This window comes from Gymnodraco acuticeps, unplaced genomic scaffold (genome assembly GCF_902827175.1).
Source record: "Gymnodraco acuticeps unplaced genomic scaffold, fGymAcu1.1, whole genome shotgun sequence".
Classification (NCBI taxonomy): Eukaryota; Metazoa; Chordata; class Actinopteri; order Perciformes; family Bathydraconidae; genus Gymnodraco; species Gymnodraco acuticeps.
Window position 1 is genome coordinate 831,262 of NW_022989810.1, and position 25,991 is coordinate 857,252.

Below are 25,991 nucleotides of genomic sequence, written 5' to 3' on the forward strand. Positions count from 1 at the left end.
CACAATTGTGTACACATTATAAATTAAAAAAAACATACTATTAAATGATGCAGAAAGATTAGAATACACAATAATAAAATAACCATAACCCTAACCTACACCTGAATATACATGAACAAGTGTTCAAAGTAGTAGCAGTTTTTGAATTAAAATGTAAATGCAGTGAGTTAGAAAGTGAGTACAGGTTTCAGGGTTATTGCAAGTTAAAAGAGAAACTATAACCCGAGGATTAACATTTTATACTCTATACTTATACTCTAATACATTTTGGAGGTCCATTTTGTACTTTTTTTACAGATTTATTTACTAGCTACTTTTTAAATTCAAATGTTGACCTGAAATACTATTAAAATACGATTATTTAGAGACTTAATCATCCAACATTATTATTAAGTAACTACAACCATTAGTAAGTTAACAGAAAACTAAGTTGCAGCAATTCTGCTAAGAGGTTATTCGTCCATAAATATTTCACATTTCTAGCTTCTTAAATGTGAGCATTTGCTTTTGCATTAAAATATTTTTCAATATTTAGCTATAACTACAAGAAGCTCATGCGAGGAGAAGTTATGCAATAAAACAAAAGCTAAGAAATGCCCGCATTAAGACCCTCCTCCTCCTCCTGAGAGGAACCACATTACAATCACAGAGAGGTTATTAAGCGTCGGCAGCATGCACGGTCACAGTAGCCTGCTCTCCAGCGCGCACTCATCCACCTGTTGTTGTTGTTGTTGTTCCATTGACTCCGGACCACCGAACCTACTGACAGGACGCAAACATGGGACAAGACGCGAGACCCAACTGGGATAACCCCTTACAGTTTATTTTGGCATGTGTATCCTATGCAGTCGGACTTGGGAACGTGTGGAGGTTTCCATACCTCTGTCAAATGCACGGTGGAGGTAAGTCATTCATTCCCGACTGTGGACCGCTTTACCTAGATAATAAGTTATTATACCACTAGGTTATCACTAGTTCATTTTTAACCAGGACTCTGCCTTCTACCCTTCAAACTTTTAAGTCCCGCCTGAAGACCCACCTCTTTTCCTTCGCTTTCGAGTCAGTTTGAGATGTTTCATCTATTTTTATGCTTTTATTGTCTGTCCATAGCCTTTATGTGCCTTTTATCTATTCTTATGTGTGCCTTTTATCTATTATTATATTTTATTATAATGTTATGTTTGCTGTGAAGCACTTCGGTAAACCCTCTGTTTGTAATATGTGCTATATAAATAAAGTGGATTGGATTCTAATAGTGATCTAAGAGGCTTGAGCAGTGACCTATAGACATAGTGACATTTTCAGCAAGGTTTATTCCCATGTGAGACTGGGTCTGAATAACATAATATAGTTTAACAGGGTTGTGCCAGTGTACATGCTGTATGCTTTACCCTCTTACATTTTGTGTAAAATCCGCAGAGGTGGGAGAAGTTCCAGAGTGTAATACTGTTCTACGTAAAAGTATTGAAGTATTAGCATCAACATACTGTAATCAACTACTGCAATATTCCTTCACTGTATGTCCAAAAGTAAAAGTAGTCATTGTGCAGATTGGTCCATTTCAGAATAATATATATGATATGTTTTCTAATGATTGATCATGAAAGTGTTCTCAAAGCTGGTAAAGGTGCAGCTAGTTTGAATGACTTTGTGTACTGCAGGGTAGCTTGTGGGTTTACTCCAGGTGGAACTAAAGTCTGATTTAACACTTGATTATATTTCACATCATTCATCCACATCTGTAAAGTAACTAAAGGTATTAAATAAATGTGGTGGAGTAAAAGTACACAATGTACCTATACATTAAAAAGTAACATTACAAGATAAATACTCAGGTAAAGTACAAGTATCTCCAAATTGTATAAATCTACTCAGTTACTTTACCCCACTGAAGAAGTGGAAGAAATGTCTCAGATCATTGACCTTGTTACTAATAAAACCTATTGTGTTACTTAAATAAAAGTACTTAAGTTTAGCGTAAACTGAACGTACTGAAAGGTGAAGCACACTATCACATTAATATTCATTAGTTTATTTAAATGCAGTATTGATAACATGAAGCTGCTAAGTAACTAAAGCTGTATTTGCTTATTTGCTTACTTATTGTAAGTCGCTTTGGATAAAAGCGTCAGCTAAATGCAATGTAATGTAATGTAATGTAATGCTTAAAAATTGTAGTCAAGTAAAAAAACTAATCAAATCAAAATACTGAAGTACAACTACTTCAAACAGTACTTGAGTAAACGTACTTAAAGGAAACATATTAAGCAATGGTTTATTGCCTGCGGTCTGAGTCATGCAAGCTGTTTCTGAAACATCAAAAGGAATGGGCGGAAAGCCTTATTGTTATACAGTGAGTTTACCTGAAGTTGAAGCTAGCCATAAACCTATTGCAGGTCATAAACTAGGGTCGAACCGGAATTAGTAAACATTGATACATTATGCCGCTTATCTACAGACTTTACACTCTAACTGCTGCCAGAGCACCACAGGGAAGTGATAAAAGACTAAAACAGTCAAATATAATTCACGACAACGCAAACATTAGTACAGATCAGAATGAGCTAAAAGATACTCAGTGGTGGAATGTAATTACATACATTTACTCAAGTTTTAGGAACCTTTTGAGGTTGTTTTTTTTGTTAGGCTACTTTATACTATATTTTCACTATATCTACTTCCTATATTTTGGAAGCCAGTTTGTACTTTTTACTACATTACTTTTATCTAACAGCTTAATTATTTACAGATTCAGATTATAAACCAATTAAAAATATAAATCAACCTTAATATAGAACTCGATTCAAATCAGCGGCACATTTAACAGCTGTTATGAACACATTCATGCATCAATAAACTGAATCCAGTCATTTCATTAAACTAAAGATGTACTTTTATTTATGGTAATGAAAATACTTCTCTATTTTAATTTGAGTAAGATTTAAATGCAGGACTTTTACTTCTAAGTATTTATTTGTTTCAATTTAGTATTTCTACTTCTACTATTAAAATATAAAAGAGTACTTCTTCCAACACTGAATGTACTCCCTTCAATGAATTGGTTATATTTCACACAGGCTCCGCCCTCTACTGGACTCTATGGGTACTACTCTCTATCATGCTGTGCGTGCTTTCACCTACTGAGTTTTCGTAAACGTAGCCGGCCAATCGGGGCGAGCCTACCTGAATGCGCGCGCAGGCCCACAGTATATAAAGGCGGCTACACCCGCCGCCCACTATCCTTTTTCTCTTCAGACGAGCTGACAACCGAAGAGTTAAACGAACGAAGATTAGAAGGAAAAATGGACTCACCATTACTGGAAGCTCGGCCATGCACCTGCCCTGGTTAGATCGCGGGTGCCGGTCTCCACCACCTCTGCTTAGAGTGTTTGGGGGACCAGGATATGGCCGAGGCGGTGCCATTCACGTCGCTATTCCAGCGGGGCGGATGGCTCCGTTTGCCGTTGTCGGGCACTTCCGGGTCCGGTCCATGGAGGTCCACCGCCCTAGGTGATGACCATGGCGGCGGAGCGCAGCTGCTCCCAGCGGGCAGCAGGCTGGGCAGGGAGCTGAAAACAGCTCTGCCACGCTACCGCGTGACTGGCGACTGCAAATAAACACGGGTGTGTTGGGCATCTCACTCATTGCTGGAGATGCCCCCACCTCACCAGATCAGAGCGATTATTTGTAGCTTGGTCGTGGCCGCCGCCGTTGTCTGCCGTGTGATATCCCGGTGAGGGATCACGCCGCATGGCACTTTCCAAAAGGACCGTGTTGTTGATCTCCCGGGCCGGGAGCCCCCGTGTTTACGGAAGGGCTCTTTGGATCGATCTCCTTGGTTACGTGGGTGAGGAGTAGTCGCAGCGTGGCTGCTTCTGGCTCATCCCCAGAGGAAATAACACTGTCCCACACTCCCCGCCCCCTCCGTAAACTCCAGTATAGGAGCCAGCAGGTGGGCGCGTGCACGTGAGTGGAATAAACCGAAGTGCTGTCAAAACACTGTGCGGGTTCAAGAGAGAGTGATGTGTGTGTGAGAAACGCATTCAGTGAAAACGATTTTTATCCCAGAGTAAGAGTCATCTCTCTCCACATTTCCACTTTTCACCATAATGTCCGTTTCAAAGAGACGGCATTAGGACAGAGCCGCGGCCCCACGGGAGCGTGCCGCGGTGCGTTCAAGGACCTCAGTAGAAAATCGGCCCTTTTCTGTGTCAGCCCCCATGCCAAAACTCCCTTCTTATGGAAAGGTTTGGCAGCGGAGTAGGCCACCAGAGAATACAGCTGCTGGCATGTCCCCTGAACACAGTTTTGTGGGGAATGGAAGCCCCACGAAAGCTGTGTATTGACAGAGTAGAGGGGCAGGTATGGAAGCAAACAAGAGACAGAAGTATTCGAATTGTATTAGACACCGAATTTATAGCATTGAAAATAATTACTTTGAAAATCATGTATATGAATGTTTTTGCTCCGAATTTATATGGAAGCAAACAAGAGACAGAAGTATTTGAATTTTATTAGACACCGAATTTATAGCATTGAAAATAATTACTTTGAAAATCATGAATCTGAATTTGTTTTGCTCCGAATTTATCTATGTGAAATAAAAATGTAAAAATTCAAGTTAAAACAATTTGAATGTTCAAATTCAGATCCCAAAAATTCAAGTGAAAAAAATTCGACGTCAAATATTTCGGTGTTTAAAATTCGATGTAAAAAAATTCGGTGTGTAAAATTCGACGTCAAAAATTGCGATGCAGCCTCATCCGGGCTACTCAGACAGGATAAGCAATCGAGCCCTAATGCAATCAAACCGACTTCTGGCCTATCAGAGCCAAGCGGCAAACCCCGGGACAGTGCGGTGAAGCCCAATGCTGCAAACTGTAGGCGATGGATGCAGATGGGAGCAATTCCCGTAGACCCTTTGTTAAAATGTCCAACTTAAAAAATGAACATGTTTCTAGCCTGGATCTACAAAAACATATTCTGTATATAGTTAGATTCCCCCTTCATGACAACGGGACTGCTGCTCCTAGCTCCTCTCTGCTAGCTCCGTTAGCTCCGTGATGCTACAGCGGCTCAGCGCATGAGGAGAACACTACTTGAACTCGGCCGTGTTTGTTGTGTTGGTTCCTGGTGGACTATTCGTCATGCAAATATAGGATTTATCTGCGGTTGAAACAGACCGTCCATGAATGCAGTTTCTTCGGTAAGTCAACCCTGCGTACTTTATGTTATGTTACTGGTGTTTTTATTAAGCTAACGTTAATGAATGTTTAGAGTTGGGTTAGCATTTGAGCAATCGTAGCTCCATCTGTGCTAACGATGCTATGCGTAGCATCCAAGAGTGTAAAACATTAAGTGGGATGCTACTGTATACCAGAAGGCTTCTGTGCGAGGTTGCTAAAATAAGGTCATCTTTGTACGTTAGATAGTTAGTTTGCTATTTAGGTTACTGTATGCATTGTTAAGGTTCATTTAAATTCGCTATGCTCTACTATAGCATAAAATAGACTAGCTAACGTCAACGTATTGTTGAAGAGAGGCTTAGTGTATATTAAATCAACCTCACAATGAAATGTGTGTATCTTTAAAATATGAACGTCACATTTCAAGATAATAACGCTCCCTTAGATATTGTAATATGGTTTGTTGAGCTGGAGTTATTTATTGCAGCTAACCGCCTATCCGACGAACGACCCAAACATTGTTGTTTTTAATATTATTACCAATGCCTCTTTTAATTGTATTATCATCACACTTGAGAAACAGCCTTATCGTGGCTGTACAACGGAACATGTAACTTCATGCCTGCATTTAAGGACGATGAATAGCGTAGTCAATGCTTTAGTGACAAGGAAATGATTTGTTTAAATATGATCTATGACGTTATCTGTGACTTCAGTCAGAATGAAGCTTATCCATTGCATTGCATTTGTTCAATAGGTTTGTGTCTTACCCCTATGTGTGTGATGCATATGAATATGGCATATGAAAACACATTAATTTGACTGACTCATGAAAACCTCATCCAAAGTAACAGTAAAATAAATAGGACCTACACAATAATACTCAATCAAACTGATACAGTATAAGGACTGTGATATCCAGCCATTTCTTAAGTATAACAATAAGATTATGACCTGTTTTTAAAAGAAGATAAAAAGTTGTTTGCATGTAAAGAAGTCTGTAACCCATGCATGTAACTTTACATCTGTTTGTTCAAAGTCTCCTTAAGGTGATCCAGGCAGGCTGGACCAGAGGAGGAGAGACAGACCTGGACCAGAGGAGGAGAGACAGATCTGGACCAGAGGAGGAGAGACAGACCTGGACCAGAGGAGGAGAGACAGATCTGGACCAGAGGAGGAGAGACAGATCTGGACCAGAGGAGGAGAGACAGATCTGGACCAGAGGAGGGGAGACAGATCTGGAGTCCTAGCAGCAGAGAACTTCAGCACGGATTCCAAGGTACACCTTTTTCATGCTTTACAAAGAATGCATAAAGTAATGACTCTAATACACTGATAGACATGCCATTAAACATGACTGAATACTAGATCACCTACACATCAGTGATGTTGAGTGGACTTTATTAGCAAAAGGTTACATTTACATTTTACCAAGCAACATCACATAGTGAGAGCTGCGACCCTTTGTCTTTCAGTGAGACAACCGGACAGAGCAAGCTTCTACAGTTGCACTAAGTTTTGATAACAGTTAAATATTATTTTAATAATACATTTATTTCAATGTTGATGAATTTAGAACGGTTTATTCATAACCTGATTATCTTTGTAGTACACTGTTGGATTTAAAAAACACATTCAAATAAAAAAATCATTATATTTATGAACAAACAAACACACCTCTTTCTTAAATAACACACTTGCTCTGCAATAATATGTTTTTTGATATTTCTGTTAGGAAAGGACATGCCTGAGAGACAGGACTGCTTCACCATGTTCTCTTTCTCTGAGGGTCCAGAAGAACATCCAAGAGGGAAAGGAGAAGCTGATGTGATGAGATTTAAGAGCAGTACAGGACATTCACTAAGAGACACTTATATTGTAACACAAAGGCCTGCACACTGACTAGTTTTGTAGTCTAACAGGAACTTCATTTGTGTTGTTTTGTGTTTTACGTTGCACCTCAGAGACAGTGTGATTATTGTCAGGCCTATAAAGTTTGGCAAAAAAAAAGTCAGCTGATCAAATGCATTTGCCTCACTTTGAGCTTCACATCACTTGTGCCTTGTCCCGCCGAGTTTGCAACGTCACAAATAAATGGTGCCAATCTTCAGTCGGATGTGAATGTGTAATCTAACATTTTCAGTAAGAATAACGGACAAAAGGAGTGCAAATACAATTTATTGAAATGTGAACTAAAAGTTATCAAGCATGAACCATCACCATTTTAAAAAAAAATAAAAACGAAATAATATACATAAGTTACACTAAATGTTAATCTGTTAATTGACAGGCTAGGCCTGTGCAGGTGGTAACAGCTATGACCAGCATGGGCTAAGTTCTGTAGGTGCAGCTGGTGTAAGTCCTCCATCAGGTCTGCAGGGTCTTTCCCTGCGAGGAGGACTCCTCGCAGGGAAAGACCCTCAGCCCTCTCCGGCCAAAGCAACAGACAGGACGTTCATAAAGCTGAGGTCTCCCCCAAAGTCTCTAATCATCCATCCTGTGAATATGAGAGGGGAACAAATAGTGTAATAGATGCTTTGGACAATAAGAAATATAAAGTTAACTGTTGAGTTGCTCAGTTTTTTAGATTGACAGGGTTTAATAACACAAACAAAAGGAGAGAAATAAAGATTGGTCTTTCAATACATTGTGTTGATTTTGTCTTTTGAATTGTTTGTCTGAAGTCAAGTAGCTAGAACTGTTACTTATAGTTTGAATGATACAGTCTGGTTATAATGTGTGGAGGAGGCATCACAGGTAAGAGCACCATTTGTTGTGTTCCATCCACAACACATTGATGTGTGTGTATTTATTTATCTACTATTTCTTGAATCATTACTGTCAGTCCAAAACAAGAGATTTTGTTTTGGTAACATTTAAAAAAAAAAAAAACATTATCTCTTTTCCACTACACTATCTTGAATACTTTAGTTTTTACGTCACTACATTTATCTAACAGCTTTAACATTGTAAAGGTGTTACTTTGGACTCTGGGTAATTATGACCGCATGTCCTACTCAGAGCCCTAGAGTCTCTCGGGCTCTGGTCCTACTAGTTTGAGACTTTGAACAAACCAGACCTTCATCTATTAATGTAGAAAATAGTCGGCACATTACACCATTATGAAAGTAATAATTAGTTAGCTCATTGTTCAAATGAGCTCCAACTACAACAGTTAAGTCAACTCGTGCATCGGTAATAACAATAAATCAAATGATATAATATAATAGAATAACTTGTGTCTACTTTAAATACTCTAACAACACTTGTTGCTAATTATACTAGCATACTTTTACTAAAGTAACATTAACATGTTTAAATGCAGGGCTTTTGTAAGAGAGTATTTCGTATAGTGTAGCATGGTCTACTTGACTTATCTAACCGAAGTGATCGTTACGTTACTTTGCAAACCGTCCCCCCCCCCCCCCCCCCCCCTGTGGTTCTCCCTGGCCCGGTGGGACAATCCGCCCTTGGGGGTGGATGCATTTGCACACGAGCCATGGCCAAGGAAGCTGCTTTACCCCTTTCCACCGCTGCACCTTATCCCCCCCCCCCTTCTGGATAGGGTGAGGCGGGAGCAGCTGTCAGTCATCCTAGTGGCCCCAGATTGCCGCCTGGCGCCGTGGTACGCGGGGTAACACAGATGATGGTGGGCCAGCCCTGGGCTATTCCTCAGGTCTGGGGAGCGCTGTCTCAGGAAGCAGGGGCAATAGGGGCGTTACCCACTCTGGGCCAACCTCTCCAGGCTTGGCTCCTGAGAGGGACAGGCTGAGACAGGTGGGGCTGTCTGACAACGTTATTCAGACTATCCAAGCAGCAGGAGCAGAATCCACCACAGCCTGTTACAGGCCAAAGTGGGCGGGATTCCGGCGATGGTGTGAAGGAAGGAGTCTCGAGCCTCTGTCATGCACGCTGGGCTCTATTCTTACCTACTTACAGATACTGGTGGACAGGGGGCTGGCTCATTCCACAATTAAGGTGTATGCAGCAGCCATTTCGTCCTGCCATGAGGGATTTGGAGGCAGGTCAGCCTTCAGTCAGCCGCTTATGTCGCGGTTTTTGCAGGGGGTCAGGAGGCAGCACCCAGTAGTGCACGCCTCCGCCCCACAGTGGGACCTGCCGTTGGTGCTCGAGGCTCTGGTCACAGAACCAGTTGAGCCTCTGGAGCTCTCCTCCCTGAAAGCACTGTCATTGAAAACAGCTTTGCTGCTTGCCTTGACTTCGGCCAAAAGAGTGTCTGAGCTGACCGCTCTGTCGGTGCACCCAAGCTGCCTTTTGATCCGGGGTGACCGTAGCGGGGCGACACCCAGACCGAACCCCTCCTTTACTCCTAAGAGCCTAAGGAGTTCGTTCAGGACAAGGGCTATTCAGTTAGGTGGCTTTAATCTTCCACCCCATATTGAGGCTAGGGAGGCTAAATTGCACCTCCTCTGCCCAGTGCGTGCGCTAGCATGTTATGTAGAGCGCATGGCTGCCATTAGACGCACTGAACAGCTGTTTGTGTGCTTTGGGGATGGTGTGGCTAGAAAAGCTCTCTCCAAGAAGCGCCTAACAGGATAGCTATGCGGGTGCATTACACATGCCTATGGACGGGCGGGGAGAGCCCTCCCCACTGGGGTCCGTGCGCATTCTACACGGGCTGTGTCAAACAGCCTTATTCAGCAGCGTGAGTGTAGAAGATATATGCACGTCGGCGTCTTGGTCTACGCCAGGCTCATTCATAAAATGTTATCTCCTGGACATGTCTGGCTCCTTCTCGTCGTATGTGCTTGCCGAGGCAATGCATGACTGGTGAGTAGGGATGGGTATCGTTTGAAATGTATCGATTCCGATTTCGATTCCGGTTCTGCTTATCGATTCCGGTTCTTATCGATTCCCCGTTTCGATTCCAAAATTGTAAAATAAAGAGGTCAAACGTTTAGATAACAAACATATATTTATTCTTAAAAGCTTTAACTGAAATTGTTACTAAAAAATATACATGCAATACAAATGTATTGCACAATAGCTGTGCTTTATTTTAACTGAGCTATGCCTGTGGCAAGCTATTAACAGGCATTACACTTTGCCTTTTCTTTTTCTTTTTTAGTGTAGTGGAGCCTCACTTCAGAGTGTTTACCGCGACCTATCTTTGGTGTTATGAAGTGACTGAGCTCGTGAAATGTCTACAGGAGGGCGGGGGAGCATCGCTGCGGGGCAACTGTGGACCTCTGTCGCCTGTCAGCGCAATTTATATGATGCCGTTTAAAAAAATGAAGGGCGGTGCCGGCCGTCAGCGTACCGAGCCGGCCGTCAACGGCCCGCTGACGACCGGCCGTTCTGTGATTCTCCAGGTCCGCCCTGTATTCCACCGGGTCACCGCAGCACCGCGGTGCAGACGGACCCGCTGGAATACAGGGTCTACCGCGTTTAGGAACCGTTAAGCAGAACCGAAATTGTGTATTTTGTATGGGTACCCGGTACCCGGCATTTTCTTATCGGTTCTCATCTGGAACCGAGTTTCGGTTCCCAACCCTACTGGTGAGAGGGGGGGTGGCTGTGGGTCAGCAGGTGTCTGACCCCCCCCCCCCCCCTGGACATAAAGCACTTGTGTTTTCCCATGCTCCTGAGGGACTCGGGAGACATGGTGCACAATCAGCCCCATACAGGGCTGGAGGCAGGCTGGGAGAGCCTTCCTCACTATTGTCCATGCCCACTCTACACGGAGCGTGTGTGAGTGTGGGGGACGTGGTGCACTTATGTTTTCCCATGCTCCTGAGGGACCTGGGGAACATGGTGCGCGGTAGGCTCCAGACGGAGTCTCCGCACAGATCTTTTCCATGCACACTCTACACGAGGTAAGCGTGTGTGAGTGTGCCTTATCCAAATTGCGGCCCCAACTTCTCTACGGTTACAACCGGATGGGAGGAAGTGGGGATACAATGGATGTTAGCCAAAAGCCGGTCAGGGACGGTGTGGTGGGTCGATGTTGTTGGATGACAGGGCGTGTATACATATAAGCCTGTGTGAAATATAACAGGGGGTTACGTATTGTAACCCTAGTTATATAAGCACAGGCGGAGCCCTCTACCTGGGGGCCCTGTCTTTCCTAGTCCGCTCGCTGAAGAGTGTATAGGATAGTGAGCGGCGGGTGTAGCCGCATTTATATACTGTGGGCCTGCGCGCGCATTCAGGTAGGCTCGCCCCGATTGGCCGGCTACGTTTACGAAAACTCAGTAGGTGAAAGCACGCACAGCATGATAGAGAGTAGTACCCATAGAGTCCAGGAGAGGGCTCCGCCTGTGCTTATATAACTAGGGTTACAATACGTAACCCCCTGTTTCTTCTTGGTGTACTCTACCATATGTATAAAGATGTCTCTGTTAATGACAGTTGCTTTTGTACAGTGTGTCCTATGTGGAACAGGAATGATTAAACAGTAGTATGTGTAAAACCAGGGAATTTCAGATATTCTTGTCAAACACAACATCCACAGCAGATATAATGTGTTCAGATGGGACAGTTGTTATGTCTTTATTAGTCACTGAGCACACATCTACTGTAATTACTGTCCTTAACGCGCAGGTTAACAGCAGGAAACATGAGACCATATTTCCTGCTTAGTTCATTAACCCAACAAAATGAAGGCGACAACATTTAGTAAATCCAAGCAAAGCACACCTACACCTAACCCATGGAAGTTAAAGCGTGAAACAACCATAATTGTAATAATTAAAGTGGCCTTATTATGTTCTTTTTCAGGTTCATATTAGTATTTAGTGTCTCTACTGTGAAATGTTTACACGCTTTAATGTTCAAAAAGCTCTTTATTTTTCTCATACTGCCTGTGCTGCAGCACCTCTTTTCACCCTCTGTCTGAAACCAGAGCCCAGACTGCTCTGATTGGTTAGCTGAAAAGCTCTGTTGTGATTGGTCAACCATTAGAGATGTCCCGGCCCTTAGCCTATAACGTACAACGTGTTGGAGCGCTAGCCAATAGAAGCACGAGTGTTACATATTGATATCATTATGTAACGGAAGTAAACAAAGGAGTCCAATGGAGGCGTTTCATTTGAGATTTATTTACATGCACAAAAAACGATATAACACCCTACAGGAAATGGAAAATTCCAAATAGTATAATAGGGCTTCTTCAACAGATGCTATGCCTTTTTACTATTCCATAAATATGTAATAGTTTCCTAAGTAAAGAATGTCCTCTATTCATTGTACATTTGTCCTAACTGGAGACCTGACCCGCTGAATACTAACTTAACAACTTTAAAAGCATTTATCTGGAGAATTTGGAGTTGATTAATTGGAAGGGTGGGATAACCAATTCAACACTTTTCCACATAGTTCAACTAAAATACATAGTTATTTTTAGAAACGTATTTGTTTGTTTTTCAAGGCAAACCCTATAATAAGTGTACCAACTGGAAACAGGTACAGAAAAGTTGAACTCAATATGTCAGGTTATTATTTGTGTTTGTGGCACAAAGCAGAGAATACTGTCAACTACTTGGTATTAAAGTCAGCATTCACACATGTTAAGACAGAACCAGACGCTACGATACGAAGTGTCAGCTATTCATCAGAAGAGACTTTTGTTCACATGCATTCACATTCCATTCGATATCATGCCCTACGAAAATAAGACATGCTGGGACTGGACATCGGACAACCCACTGGTTGGTCACTGGTCACATTTCCTGTTTAAAATAGTATCGCAGAAATACTTCGTACTGTATGTTCAGTGTATTGTGTTTCTTGTTTTGTTGGTCTTGTCTTTTACTTCTACTACATTTCCATCTTCAGGGGGGTTCTTGATTCCTTATTTCATCATGCTGATTCTGGAGGGTATTCCATTGTTCTACATGGAGCTTGCCATTGGTCAGAAGATGAGTCTCGGTAGCATCGGGGCTTGGACTGCCATCAGCCCTTATTTAGGAGGAGTGGGTAAGTGCTAACCGACTGTACTGTACTGAATCTTCACTGTATCCAGGTTAAGTACTGGGGGCGTGTGGTGCAGTGGTTAGAGCCTTGGTGTTGGGATCAGGGTTCAGGTTCAAACCCCACTGCAGTCAGCATGTCGTTGTGTCCCTGAGACACTTCACCCCAAATTGCTCCTGTGGGGATTGTCCACAGTATTGAGTATGTAAGTCGCTTTGGATAAAAGCATCTAACAAGTAACATGTAATGTTAAGTAGTGATGGGGAAGCACCGGAAAGGAAAACAGCCAGTTGGAATGTCATATTGTACTGTCAGTGAAATTACAATGCTTCTGGGGCTTTTGTAGTTGTAAGGGCTCCGATGTATTCCAATATGGGTTCAACCCTGTTGGACAAACCAAAACTCCGGAAGCTCCTGACTCTTTTGGGCTTAGCTCATGGGACTTGGTTTCTACGTCTTAGAATTTCGACTCCATTGAGTTTTTATTTGTATAAATCTTTGCCTTTATTGGAGAAAGCAGTAAAAAAAAAGAGGAGGGGGAGGGAGGGGTAACATTTAATGAATGACATCCAGCAAAGGGCACTGTGGCAAAGTTCCTAAAGGAGTGAACTGACACAGAAGTACTTAAGTGGCAGCTATGATAAGTTAAAAAGATAACTGTTTGCATATTTAGATGATAAGGAAAGGAGCTTCAATGCTCTCCTTGTTATCACCTTTTGCATAATGTTACAGCGGACCATCCTTTACATAAGGAAAGGAGATAATGCTGTCCCACAGTTCCTTGTCACAACATTCAAAGTGACATTATCATTGGGCAGCAGAGTTGGGTGTAACGCGTTACAAAGTAACGCGTTGCTGTAATAATACTACGTGTGTCGGCACCGGAGTAGTGTAACGCGTTTCCGCCGCAGGTTTACAGTCGATGGTTTATATACATGTAGGCCTATGTAATCTGCGCGATTTGCGAGACCACATCTCCACGTGCAGTGCTGCATAAACATGGCTGAGTCTTTTCATCTGTAAACTCCCTCAATGGGGCCGCTCGCTCTCTTTTGTTGATCGCCCTCTCATGGGTGAACAGTTCAATGTCCCGCTTCATTGTAGGAATTCTGCCATGTCTCTACCACTTTAGTTTGACCATCTCTGTTACTAAGTTATGGAATACTAAATAAATAAGTAATTAGACACCTTACCATTACTGCGCTCATAAAGAATGATAAGAATAATGCGTCTTGAACTGGTTTCATTAATTAGTGTCTTGACGTTTCACAGACTGTTAGCTTGTTGTGGTAGGCTCAGTGACGTGCGGTGAGGTTCATGGCTGGTGAGGCACTGACTCTTTCAGAGTCAGATTTACAAATATTATATTTTGACCTTAATCGAAATATTCGGTTATTTTCAAAAGCTTTTTTAGTCTGATGCTTCAATTCATTTTAAACAGACCGTTCAACAAAAGGATACCCACAATCTAAATATGGGATTGTTCTTTCTTAGTAAGATTCCATTTGCATTACAATTGTGGTCTTACCTTGACTTGAAGATGAAGTCCATGCTATCCTTCTGGACAACAATCTCTATTACTTTTTTGTAAAAGTCCTCCTTATCTTCCTCTAGTTTCAAAAGTCTAGTTTGTTGTTCGCGTCTACCGTCTCTGCGTAGATTAACAGTAGCAACAAGAACCTGTGGGCTCACTTGCGCCCCCTTCAGTGCGGCAGAGGTTATGGCTGCCTCCCCTGGTGCTTTTTTCATTGCCGTTGTATGATGAGACCAGCGGGCCTAAATATCATATACGTGAAATAAGTTATTTAGAGACTATGGATGGCGAGGATAAATGTAATAAAGGGATCTACAAACATTACATTGGTGACATACAGTGAGATGGTGCAGGCATGCGCTTAGGGCCCGCTTTCCAGCAAGTTACTGTGGGTTTACGAGAGGCTGAGCTCGTCCCTGCCTCACTTCTTATCGCTACCCGTAGTTGTAGCGGAGCTCGGCTGATTTTGACTATAAAAAGCGATTGGAATCATACAGAAATCACACTTACAACACAGATCAGTGAAGACATTTTATTATTATTACTATTTAGTTTTTCTTTAGTTGTTTTTCCGTTACATTGGAGTATGACAGGTGAGGCTCTGCCTCCCCTGCCTCCCCTGACTGCACGTCGCTGGGTAGGCTGGTAGCCTATTGTATAGCATATAAAAAGAAAGACTTGTGTTATGTCTTCCTTAATGTAATAGTAATTGGGGGTGCAAGTGGAGTCTCGCAGAGGCAAAACTGTGGCGTGCTTCACTGTAGATGCGCCACAGTCTGCGTGATCTGCCTGTAGGTAGGGGCGGGCCGGCCCTGCGAGTAAAGTAACGAGTAAAGTAACGAGTTACTTTATGTAGAGAGTAACGAAGTAGTGTAATATATTACTTTTTTTTAAAAAGTAATATATTATATTGTATAATATATGTAATATATTACTTTTTTTTAGTAACGACCCCATCTCTGTTGGGCAGTCTACAGAAACAACTGATTATGACCAACCAATCTATCATGAAGTTACAGTGCTTAATAAACATTCTGCATATTATGCCATCTTGGCAAAGTGCTTATGATTTTAACTTTCAACACTATGATACATTAAGAGGAGAATGTTGTGCTAATTACTTATTGGCACTCATGTGGATTCATTTGATTAATTCATATATATATTGACATATATCATTAAAACTCATAAGGAATATCCGCTAATGCATCATGGTTACGTTGCCAAGTGTAAGTGCAATCAGATTTTTAAACACTCAGGTAAAGACATAGAACCTGAATTTGCTTACAATTCGACCACAACCTCAGCCTTAGTATTTGGAATTCCCACCTTACCAGATGAGCTACAATGGTGCCATCTTAGACTCCTTGTTGACTCACATGGATACACTGACTTAGAATTAGGGTTTATAGGGTTATAAAATATGTAAATAGAAACAAAATGTTCTTTGTAATTGTTTGTTGTTATTCTCTTGTTTTAGGTCTTGCCAGTGTGGTCACATCCCTGTATCTGTGTCTCTATTACAACGTCATCAATGCATGGAGTTTCTGGTACCTCTTTCATTCATTTCAAGTGAGGTGCTAAATGACTAACTAATGTCATTTTTCAGTAGATGATACTATTAAGAAACATAATGTTTGATCTCCTTTGGACAGTAAAGTATCACACTGACATTGTTCCATGTTTACACTTATTTCAGTCCGTCCTTCCTTGGTCAGTTTGCCCCATGAATTCTAACCGGACAGGACCAATAGAGGAGTGTGAAATTGCTACACCCACCCAGTACTTCTTCTACAGGGAAACACTGAACATCTCTCCTTCTATTGAAGAGCACGGAGGCGTTAGTACAGGCCAGGCAATGTGCCTTGTGCTGGCCTGGATTCTAACCTACCTGTTCATTGTGCGAGGAGTAAAGTCAACTGGAAAGGTGAGAGAGATCTAAGTTGCTCAAACATAAACAGTGATTGATAGGCATTCTTCATTGTCCATGGTTGGTTCTAGTCGGTGACAAGTGGAACTGACAACTACAAATATAAATAAAAACAAGTACTGGGCATATACTGTATTGCATTTTAAAAACGATTTTTATGTATACATTTTTTTGAAGACAGTGCATGTATTCATTGTATAACATTATTTGTTTCAATAATCAAGTCGCAGCCAAAGCATTATCCTGATGATATAAGTGGAAGTCAACATTAGAGACATAATAATTCTAATGCCTTTTTTATAATTTAGTACATTTAAGAAAATCCATGTATCAACATGATTTACCGTTAAAATAAACTACATTTATTAGATAAACGCAGTCAACGGTTAGTTTAGCATCAAATCCCTATGAGGACTTAAATTATAATGCCAAGTGATGCTCAACCTTCTCAGAACTATGACAATAACTATATCTGCAACTAAATCACTTAAAAGAAGAACATAGTTCATGCAATCATTCGCAATCACAAGAACAAAGAATTGTCTTGTTACATGGAGACTAAACTGGAAATGGCATTTAAAAGTGGTGAAGCATGCAAAGATGTATCTGTTGACTAGAGTGATGATGATGGGTGATGAACTTTTCCCACATTCCAGCCCAATCAACCTCAGTCACTCCCCTAATGAATTCTGCAGCTAACTTTGCTCTCTGGCTCCTTCTGTAGGTGGTGTACTTCACCTCCATATTTCCATATGTGGTCCTCTTCATCTACCTGATACGGGGCATCACTCTTCACGGGGCCATCAATGGTGTCAAATACATGTTCACACCAAATGTAAGGTTCAGTTGTAACAGTCTGTTTCTCTCTCGACCTGCTGCCCCTCAATACTTTTCCACTCAAACCACCTTCACCTGACCCCACAGACCTGCCACTCCAACCTCAACAGCTCCCCTGAGCTCCCAGCTGCATCTCATCCCCAAGCAGGCCGTTATTTAAGCCTCTCGTGCTCAGCCAGTCATTGCCAGATTATTTTCCACCAAGGCAAGACTCCCGAGCATTTTGTTCCGGATTAAATTCCTGTTGCAGACTATGCCTGCTTCTGACCTGCCTGTTTCCGGAAGGAATCAGATGAAATAGCCTTCAGTCCCCCACCTTGGGATCTCTCTCGGAGTCCTTGGTTACTGTCTGCCTGAAGCTGCTTGGTGTTTTCCATCTGACAACGTTTACCTACCTCCTGGTTTCCTGATCCGCTGCCTTGCCTAAAACTACCTTCTGCCTGTCCTCTACTGTTTTGTCTGCCTGGACTTTGTACTTGCCTGAGTTGATTAAGTGGCTGTAAAGCTGGCTATGGAGTAGCTTGGCCACTGACTTGAGGAAACCAAGCTTCTCTTTTTTGTCTGGACTGATCCCCAAGTTCCTCCAACTCGCCAAAATACTGAACTCTCGGCAAGCCGAAGCCAACAGGATCGAGCGTACCATGGAATTCTGCAGCGGAGGTTTGGGTGAGCCACTCTGGAGGAGAACATGCTGGAGCTTGTCAATGCCTGTCCTAGTGCCACTAGCACAAACCAACCTACCAGTCTCCCGATGGCCTTCTGCTACCTCTGCCTGTGCCTATTGTCCCTGGTCCCACATCTTTCCAACTTCTTACGGGCCTGCCATCGTCCAATGGATACACCACAATCCTGACGGTGGAAGATTGGTTCACCAAGGTGGTCCACTTGACACCCCTGCACAACTCCAATCAACCAGAGAGAGCAAGATTGGCCCTGCATCACTTCTAATGGCTTGTGGTCTCCCTAAATATGTTCACGTCAGTATTTTGGAGGAAGTACTTTGTACTCTTATCACCAGTTTTGCTTCTGGGTTTCATCCCAAGTCCAATTGCCAACCCGAAGGGAAGAATTGGGAGATGGACGATGAACAGAGAGCTCTAAGATGCATGGTCTCCAAACACCATCGTCCCGGTCCAAGCAACTCATGTGGGTCAAACCGAACCACAACCTGTGTGCTACATTTGGGTCCAAACAAAACCTGTTACAAAATGTTGCAATAGGAATACAAACATATGTGGGTGCGTTGCTTTACAGCAGGGGTTTCATCGTGGGCCACATTAGCCTTATGGTTGCCCTCAAAGGGCCAATGGTACATTGAAGACTTTATAAATATTTCTACTCTCTATAATATTACAAAATTGCCTCTGCATTCAATTATTCCTAAAGTCATAATTTGAACTACCTCTAAATAAGGAATTGAGGGGAAATAATTGCTAGCAGATATCCAAGTGTACAACAATTGTACAAATTATTTTAAAATATAATTATATTTTGCATCGATAGAATTGACACAAAAAAATCGGATGGCACACACACTCACATTTATCTGTGTAATTATAACATACTGTAAGTCAAATGCTTTTCTGAGACTAACAAACCCTTATCATATTTGATCAATCAAAGATAAACCTTTTTAAGTGAATAATTTGCTAAAGCAATTGTTTTAACATTATACAAACATTTTCAAGCACAATTTAAGTGCTGTATTTATCATCTGTATTTGACGATAATCATTTAGTCGTCTGAAACCTGTAGCCAAGGCTTTGTTTTTATTTAAAACAACGTATTACTATCAGCATGTCATTCATTATATGAAGTTGTCATCCTGCCTTTACAAGCTTACAAGAATATATTAATCGTCTGAATTGGGCAGGAGTTGCACATTGTAGGCCAAGAATGTTTTATTAAAAGCCAAAAACTAAAATAACCAGCACAAGTTTTTGGCATAATTCCACGTTAATCGCTGAATGCACCAGAGCAACATCCGACTGGTTTCGTCGAAAATTCTGGCTGCCTTTTGTTGCTTTCATGAAGGCTAAGGTTAGCAGTGCGGATGTGCCGTCATAGATTTGTTGCTGCCTTATGGCAGCGGCACACTGCCTGGACTGCGCTGCTAGAAAACACTTCAACCGTTATTATGCCTATGTTTGTCTAATGTGTCAATTCTTACAATTGAATGTGTAACTTTGTGTGCTCATGTGTGCTTTTTGCATTTTGTTGTGTGCGTTTGTATGTTTCTAAACCTGTGCCCACATGCGTTTGTCTTGTTTCAGCTGGAACAGCTTCTCAACCCGACTACATGGATCAATGCGGCCACTCAGATCTTTTTCTCACTCGGTCTGGGTTTTGGGACGCTCATAGCTTTTGCCAGCTACAACCATTACAACAACAATTTTGAGCGCCAAGCCATCATTGTTGCCCTGATCAACTGTGGAACCTCCATCTTTGCCAGCATCGTCACCTTTGCTATCTATGGGTTCAAGGCCACCGTCAACTACGAGAACTGCCTGGAGAGGTGTGTGTGTGTGTTTTGTGCTAATGAATTCATGATAGTGCAACCTTATCCTATATGCTCTTCTTCCGAAGACTGAATTCTTATTTAAATGATCACAGTTTTTATAAGGTGTAGTCCTTAAAACAGATGAAGTAATTATTTTAAGTGACTATCCATGTTGACGTTTATAGCCCTAGTGCTGCAAAATCCACTCAATGTTTAAACCACACCCTCGACCTTGTTTTGGGATAAGATATTATTATATCAAGTCTTTTTTTTCTGCCACTTTGGATTAAGTCCCATATAGTGGTGCAGGAATTAATCCTAAATTAGTTCGCATTTAAGAGTTTGCTTTGTCTTAAAGCTAATGTTTTTTGATTTTGTTTGTGGTTAGACGCCTGAAATAAGGTCTGTTGTTAACACAAGTTGAAGATACTTTCACGTTTTGTTTACGACATAAAATACATCAGTAAATAACCCACTGGTAGACGTCTGAAGCTTATATATGTTATTAAAAAGGCGGTTGCTAATAAGTGGCTAAAAAGCTGACCATAAACCACCTTAATCCACCTCTTTTTCTCTTCTTGCAGGACACGCTTACTGCTGCTGAATACTTTTGATCTAGCAGAGGACAGCATGAGCATCGACCAGGTCTTTGACTGGATTGAGAAGCTGAACGCAACATATCCACTGCAGTTTGCTGAAATCACCAACCAACTGGAACACTGTAACCTGGAGAGTGAACTAGACACTGTATGTTCCTCATCATTTCAATATGTATAATTATTTACATGATGCCAATACGATTGGTTCACATGACCTAGTACCCGTATTATAAACTCATATTTCAGTGATTTAAAGATTCCAGGGGCAAAAACACAAAAGGATTGTGTTGCCCTTGTGGTCGCTAAATCTGCAAAACTGAGAAACAAAGCTAGTTTAATTCTAGCTAGCTGCGCTGCCACAAATAATATGTCACTGCTTAATAATTTCACAAATGGATGATTGAATAACTGATCATTTTACAACAAGTAAATTGCAACCAGCTTTGCTGTTTTTTTTAACTGCTTATATCATTTTTATGGTCAACATATTTTGTCACTCTGACTTTGATATGAAGCAGACAGTGGTTGCAAGTGTAAGAAGGGCTATGAGCGATCCAATGTCTTTGTATTGGCGAGTAAAAAAAAAAAAAAGGTCTTCCGTGGTGAGGAACAAATCTTAACAATATATTTTATGGAAAAGGCATTTCATCCATCCACTAACGATAATATTTTGTAGCAATCTGAAATAATAAACTAAGAGCCATGTAGTACTGTACTTTGCAGTTGAGACAACAAGATAAGGTAAATACAGTAGCACCTTTTACCAGACCGGTATGATATGCAGCCAAAAATCTGATGTGTTTCCACTGATGACTGCTTACTCTCCCTCAAGACCTCTTCACCTGTTCTTCCATCCTAGTAATAAACACTCGTTCTCCCACTTTCCTTTGTTCCAGGCAGTGGAGGGGACAGGGCTGGCCTTCATTGTGTACAGTGAGGCCATTAAGAACATGCCGTTACCCCAGCTGTGGTCAGTGCTGTACTTCTTCATGCTGCTGCTGTTGGGGATGGGCAGCATGTTGGGCAACGTCACCGCCATCATCACCCCGCTGCGAGACTTCAAGCTCGTGTCTCACCTGAGCGACGAGCTGCTCAACGGTAAGATCCAGGCCAATGGGACAGGTGGAAGACTTTCATAAAGTCCCAATAAGCTGTTTCATTATTGGTGCTTTTCAGTGCCGGAGTGAGTCCTCAGATCTTGTTACTTTAATTTAATTCTAGTGATAATGTTAGGTGCAAAACCGCTGAAAGATGATGGATATTATATTATTGGCTGCGATTGCCCAGAATGCAAGCACAATTCCCATTCCCTATACAGTATATATATATATATATATATATATTATATCATGTGTAGATTAATCTGTATGTGGCCTGAGAGGTAACACCCAGGGCAAAACACCCGCTCATTAAACTTCTTGAGTGCAGTGATAACAACAATCTCATCTTAAGTGTTGATATGCTTGTCTGAGTTGCCTTACTCATGCAGGTATTTCAACTCTCCTTTTTCAGGGCATTTCGGGCACACTATTAAAAAATATGATGACGGATCCTGAACAATGTGAAACAATTATAGCGGAATATACCTAGCTCTCATCTCAGCTCTCCTGTTACATCAATTCCTATAGTGTACAAGACATGTCTTCTGCATTATGGTATGTGTTGCTATGCAGCAAATGTTACATTTGAAATGATTAAGCATCAGCGCTGTGTTTTCCTTCAGGTTTGGTGTGTGTGTTTTGTATGCTGCTCGGCCTGGGCTTCACCACCACGTCAGGGAATTACTGGTTCACCATGTTTAACGACTATGGAGCCAATTTCTCCCTGCTCTTCATCGTCCTCATCGAGGTCATAGCTGTCAGTTACATATATGGCATTAAAAGGTTTGTGTATGGTAGTGCTTTCAATTGTGTATGCCTTCAAGTCAGCTTTTGTTAAGGCTCAACTTGATTTTAAAACGTTATCTTGTCATTTAAGGTTTGAGAAAGACATAGAAGACATGATAGGTCATCGTCCCAACTGGTACTGGAAGATCATGTGGGCAGGAGTCAGTCCCGTTGTTCTTATCACTCTCTTCATCGTCTACATTGTCAACTACATCAGAGGAGGGACGCCCACCTACCAAGCATGGAACAAAGAGCTGGTGAGGCACATGCATCCTTTCTCATCATTTATCAAAGGTTGCTTGTTCGGTAGGGACTTCTTGGTTAGAAAAAGAAAGAAAGGTATCCACTAGTGGTGTAACGATTTTGGAATCTGGTCATTAGAATCAGAAGCGCGCTAGATGATTCTCGCTGATTCACCATTTATTCTCTCTGTCTGCACCCTGCATAATACGAAGGAAAAAACATCAAACACAGCGAAACAAACTTTTACAGCTGTTACCTACTTTTTATTAATTTATTTGTGTATTTTTATGTCAAACTGTTTGTTCCCAGGTCAAATATGTAGACACGTGATCAAATCCCATCCAAGCCAACTTTGACAATATATAAAAATCTTTAATCTCCATATATAAGAATTTGTATATTGTAACCCTTAATACACAGCTATATGACCTGAAATTAAACATATTTTTCAAATCTTACTTTCGATTTCTAATAGAAACACAGCAATTACATTTTCAAGTAATGAGGTGTTTTGAGGGCGATTGTGGCTGCGAAGGAGTGCGATCATCTTTCAACCAGAAGGTTGTGGGCTCGATCCCAGCCTGTGCAGGCAACGTGTCCGATGTGGTGTGTGGCAATGGTGTGTGAATATTAGTTCCTAGAGCAAGGCACACTGCTCTGTATGAATGGGTGTGAATGGGTGAATGACATGTAGTATGTGAAGCTACAAAGCAACGCTTTTAGGGGTCGAAATTACTTGATAAGGCTATAATAAGTGCAGACCATTTAAATCCAATATTCTTTTTTCAAACATTTCATTTTTTTTAAATGACTGCATTTTTTTAAAGTATTAAGCAATTTTCCAGAGAGAATAAGGTGATTTAAAAATTGTTGTCAATTGTAGTCATTTTGAAATTGTTCGGAAATGTGTCCCCAAAAGGAATTCTGTCAGTTTTTAAAAAATGTACTTCATTTTTTAAACATGAAAGGGTTTCAAAAAAAAGTTTGTAATTTTTCATAGAATAGTTTTTCAGAAATAAGGTTGTCTCATCAAACTGCCTCAGCTTAGTTCTGCTAAACTTCCTGAGTAATGCTTAACATCTGAAGACAAGTGTTAAACGTTACTGTTATTTTTCAGGGTAAATCGGTGGCGACGGACTATCCTGTCTTTGGTCAAGTGTTCATCGGCCTGCTAATGATGTCGTCCGTCAGCTGTGTTCCCCTCACAGCTCTGTATGTGTTCTGCAGGAAGAGGAAACGTGGAAACCAGCCCAAGAGGCGTGCCGTCAGCACAGTATCTACTTAACCTCTAGCACCACCTCCCTTCCTTTCCTAGACACTAAATCTCTGTCCTTCAGCTGAACGCAGCAATGATGTTTAATTTTATGGTGTTGGGTATTTTAAGGTGGATTTTTTTTACTTAAAGTCAGACTTGTGAGCCTGATTCCAATCCATGCTCTTCCATACTGTGCAGTGCAACTATGCAACATGGTACAAGTGTAGATAAAGTTTTATTATGCTAAACATTTAGAGCATGTGTAAATGTATAAAGTCATGTAGCTTATTCAATGGGTTATGATATGTAGTGTTTTAGATAGTCAGTAGTTTTTTCATCAGTGTTGGTTCATAGTCATAGTTCATGTTAGTTCATAGTCAGCCTCAATACTAATTCCTCTTATTGATGGAGTAAGCTAGTTTAGGGGCAAATCAGGTTTATTTGAAAAGATTTAAAATCACAAATAAAATGTTAGTTCAGCAATAGGATTACAGAAGCTGCAGCATTACGAGTAGACCTTGTTTTGGCAATTTCCTCTGTTTCAGGATATTTTTAAGTGACAGTATTTTGAATCAGGAGGAAAAGGAGCCATCTACACGACCTAAACAAAACTTTTTATTCCCAAAGATTCAAGATTGAATAGGCCCTATTATGCTTTTAGGGGGTTTCCCTTTCATGTGGTGTGTTATTTAGGTTTTATGCATGTACATGTTCTGCAGAGGCCATCACATTAGAGGCACTTAATACAAATATGAACCTGAATATGAGCATAATATGTCCTCTTTAAACAACTTAATGTAGTTTTGGAAACTGCACAAACATCACACAACTAGTTTTAATAAAATAATATGTTAGACTCAATTATAAAGTGTAAAACTTTACAGCAGTTATGTCATAATAGAGTGTATTGTCTCCTTTAAGCAGATTATGTTATATATGTATTCTTTGGTAAGAAGGTTGTACAAATGACATATGTTTCCTTTATATTACGTTTTTTATTGGATCTACTTTTATATCTGCTTTGAAAAGGCTGGCATCTGCTACATGTATGTACCTTATCTATAAGAGATGTGTTTAAACAGAGAGCACATGAAGTCAATTGTCAATATATAATTTTAATATTGTCTTCAAGCCTTCAAATGTTTGAAATGTGTACATACTGTAGATAGTTGTGTCATCTAATGGGCGAATGATAAGAATATTCCATTATGTGATTTTGTTCTGTGCCAATAGCTTAATGAGACGTAAGTAACTACCACAGAGAATGAACTGCCATTAAAGAATAGATGTGTCAAGAACATCTCAAGTAGTATTCATTTTGCTATCGTCTTATTGCCATGTATTTCAGTTTGTGTACTGTATGTTTATTATGGCTATCTATTTATTTATCTATAAATCAAGCTAGCTAACGTGTTCTATCAATCTACCTAGTAAACTATATTACCTTAGATACCCATCTAATAAGCTAGCTAGCAAATGTTAGCTATCGCCAAATGTGTGGCTCTCATGAATACAATTGGAATTATTATTTAACACCCTATATGGTTAGATTTGCGGACCTGTATCTACCATTCAGGCAGTGGGAGTCATTTAAAAAACATTGTTTAAGTCTTTTTTTTAAAGCAGACAAGGAACTCTTATAGACTACAGCCAGTGGCTCCTCGCAGCTCCATACATCCCTGTTTATTCTGAATTAAATGTTTCTTTACTTCTTTTCTGTTATTACTTAATAACAGGTCATTCAAAAGCAGTGGCGAGCCGTGACTTTTATACCTAGGAGTTTTTGTTGTACTCCACAGCATGACGGAAGCCTGCTGGAGAGGGCCTGAGCTTCTTTCTCCAAGACACCCACTGCGTTGGGGAGCTGCATGAGGGAGGAACCAGTCTTGGTCCTAAATAGTTCCTCAATTTGGTGAATGAAGTCAAAGGCTTCTTGGGAGGGACGACAAAGAGCACCTGCCTTGAAGTCTTTCAAGTCTACTAACAAGCTGTTGTCACCAGAAGGGCTCTCATCATGGTGCTCTGTTGCAATTTTGCATTTTTCACAGATGCTGGCAAACTTGATGATTTTGTGGACGATGTAGCCTGC

The 25,991-nt window shown here is 41.1% G+C and overlaps 1 protein-coding gene across 1 annotated transcript; it reads left to right on the top strand.

Annotated features, from left to right (window-relative positions):
* Window positions 1-673: 673 nt before the first annotated feature.
* On the top strand, window positions 674-25,202 carry LOC117554004 (sodium- and chloride-dependent transporter XTRP3-like). The gene is made up of 11 exons (XM_034228199.1): window positions 674-902; window positions 12,984-13,124; window positions 16,133-16,224; window positions 16,352-16,579; window positions 17,307-17,417; window positions 19,693-19,934; window positions 20,504-20,666; window positions 21,415-21,616; window positions 22,242-22,401; window positions 22,496-22,661; window positions 23,765-25,202. The coding sequence occupies exons 1-11, from the start codon at window positions 779-781 to the stop codon at window positions 23,930-23,932; spliced, it is 1,797 nt and encodes a 598-aa protein (XP_034084090.1). The 5' UTR covers window positions 674-778; the 3' UTR covers window positions 23,933-25,202.
* The last annotated feature ends 789 nt before the right edge of the window (window positions 25,203-25,991 follow it).

Coding starts and splice junctions, on each gene's coding strand:
- LOC117554004 (XM_034228199.1), top strand. CDS start 779: ATGGGACAAGACGCGAGACCCAACTGGGATAACCCCTTACAGTTTATT. Junction 19,935..20,503: donor TACGAGAACTGCCTGGAGAG/GTGTGTGTGTGT, acceptor CTCTTCTTGCAG/GACACGCTTACTGCTGCTGA. Junction 20,667..21,414: donor TGGAGAGTGAACTAGACACT/GTATGTTCCTCA, acceptor CCTTTGTTCCAG/GCAGTGGAGGGGACAGGGCT.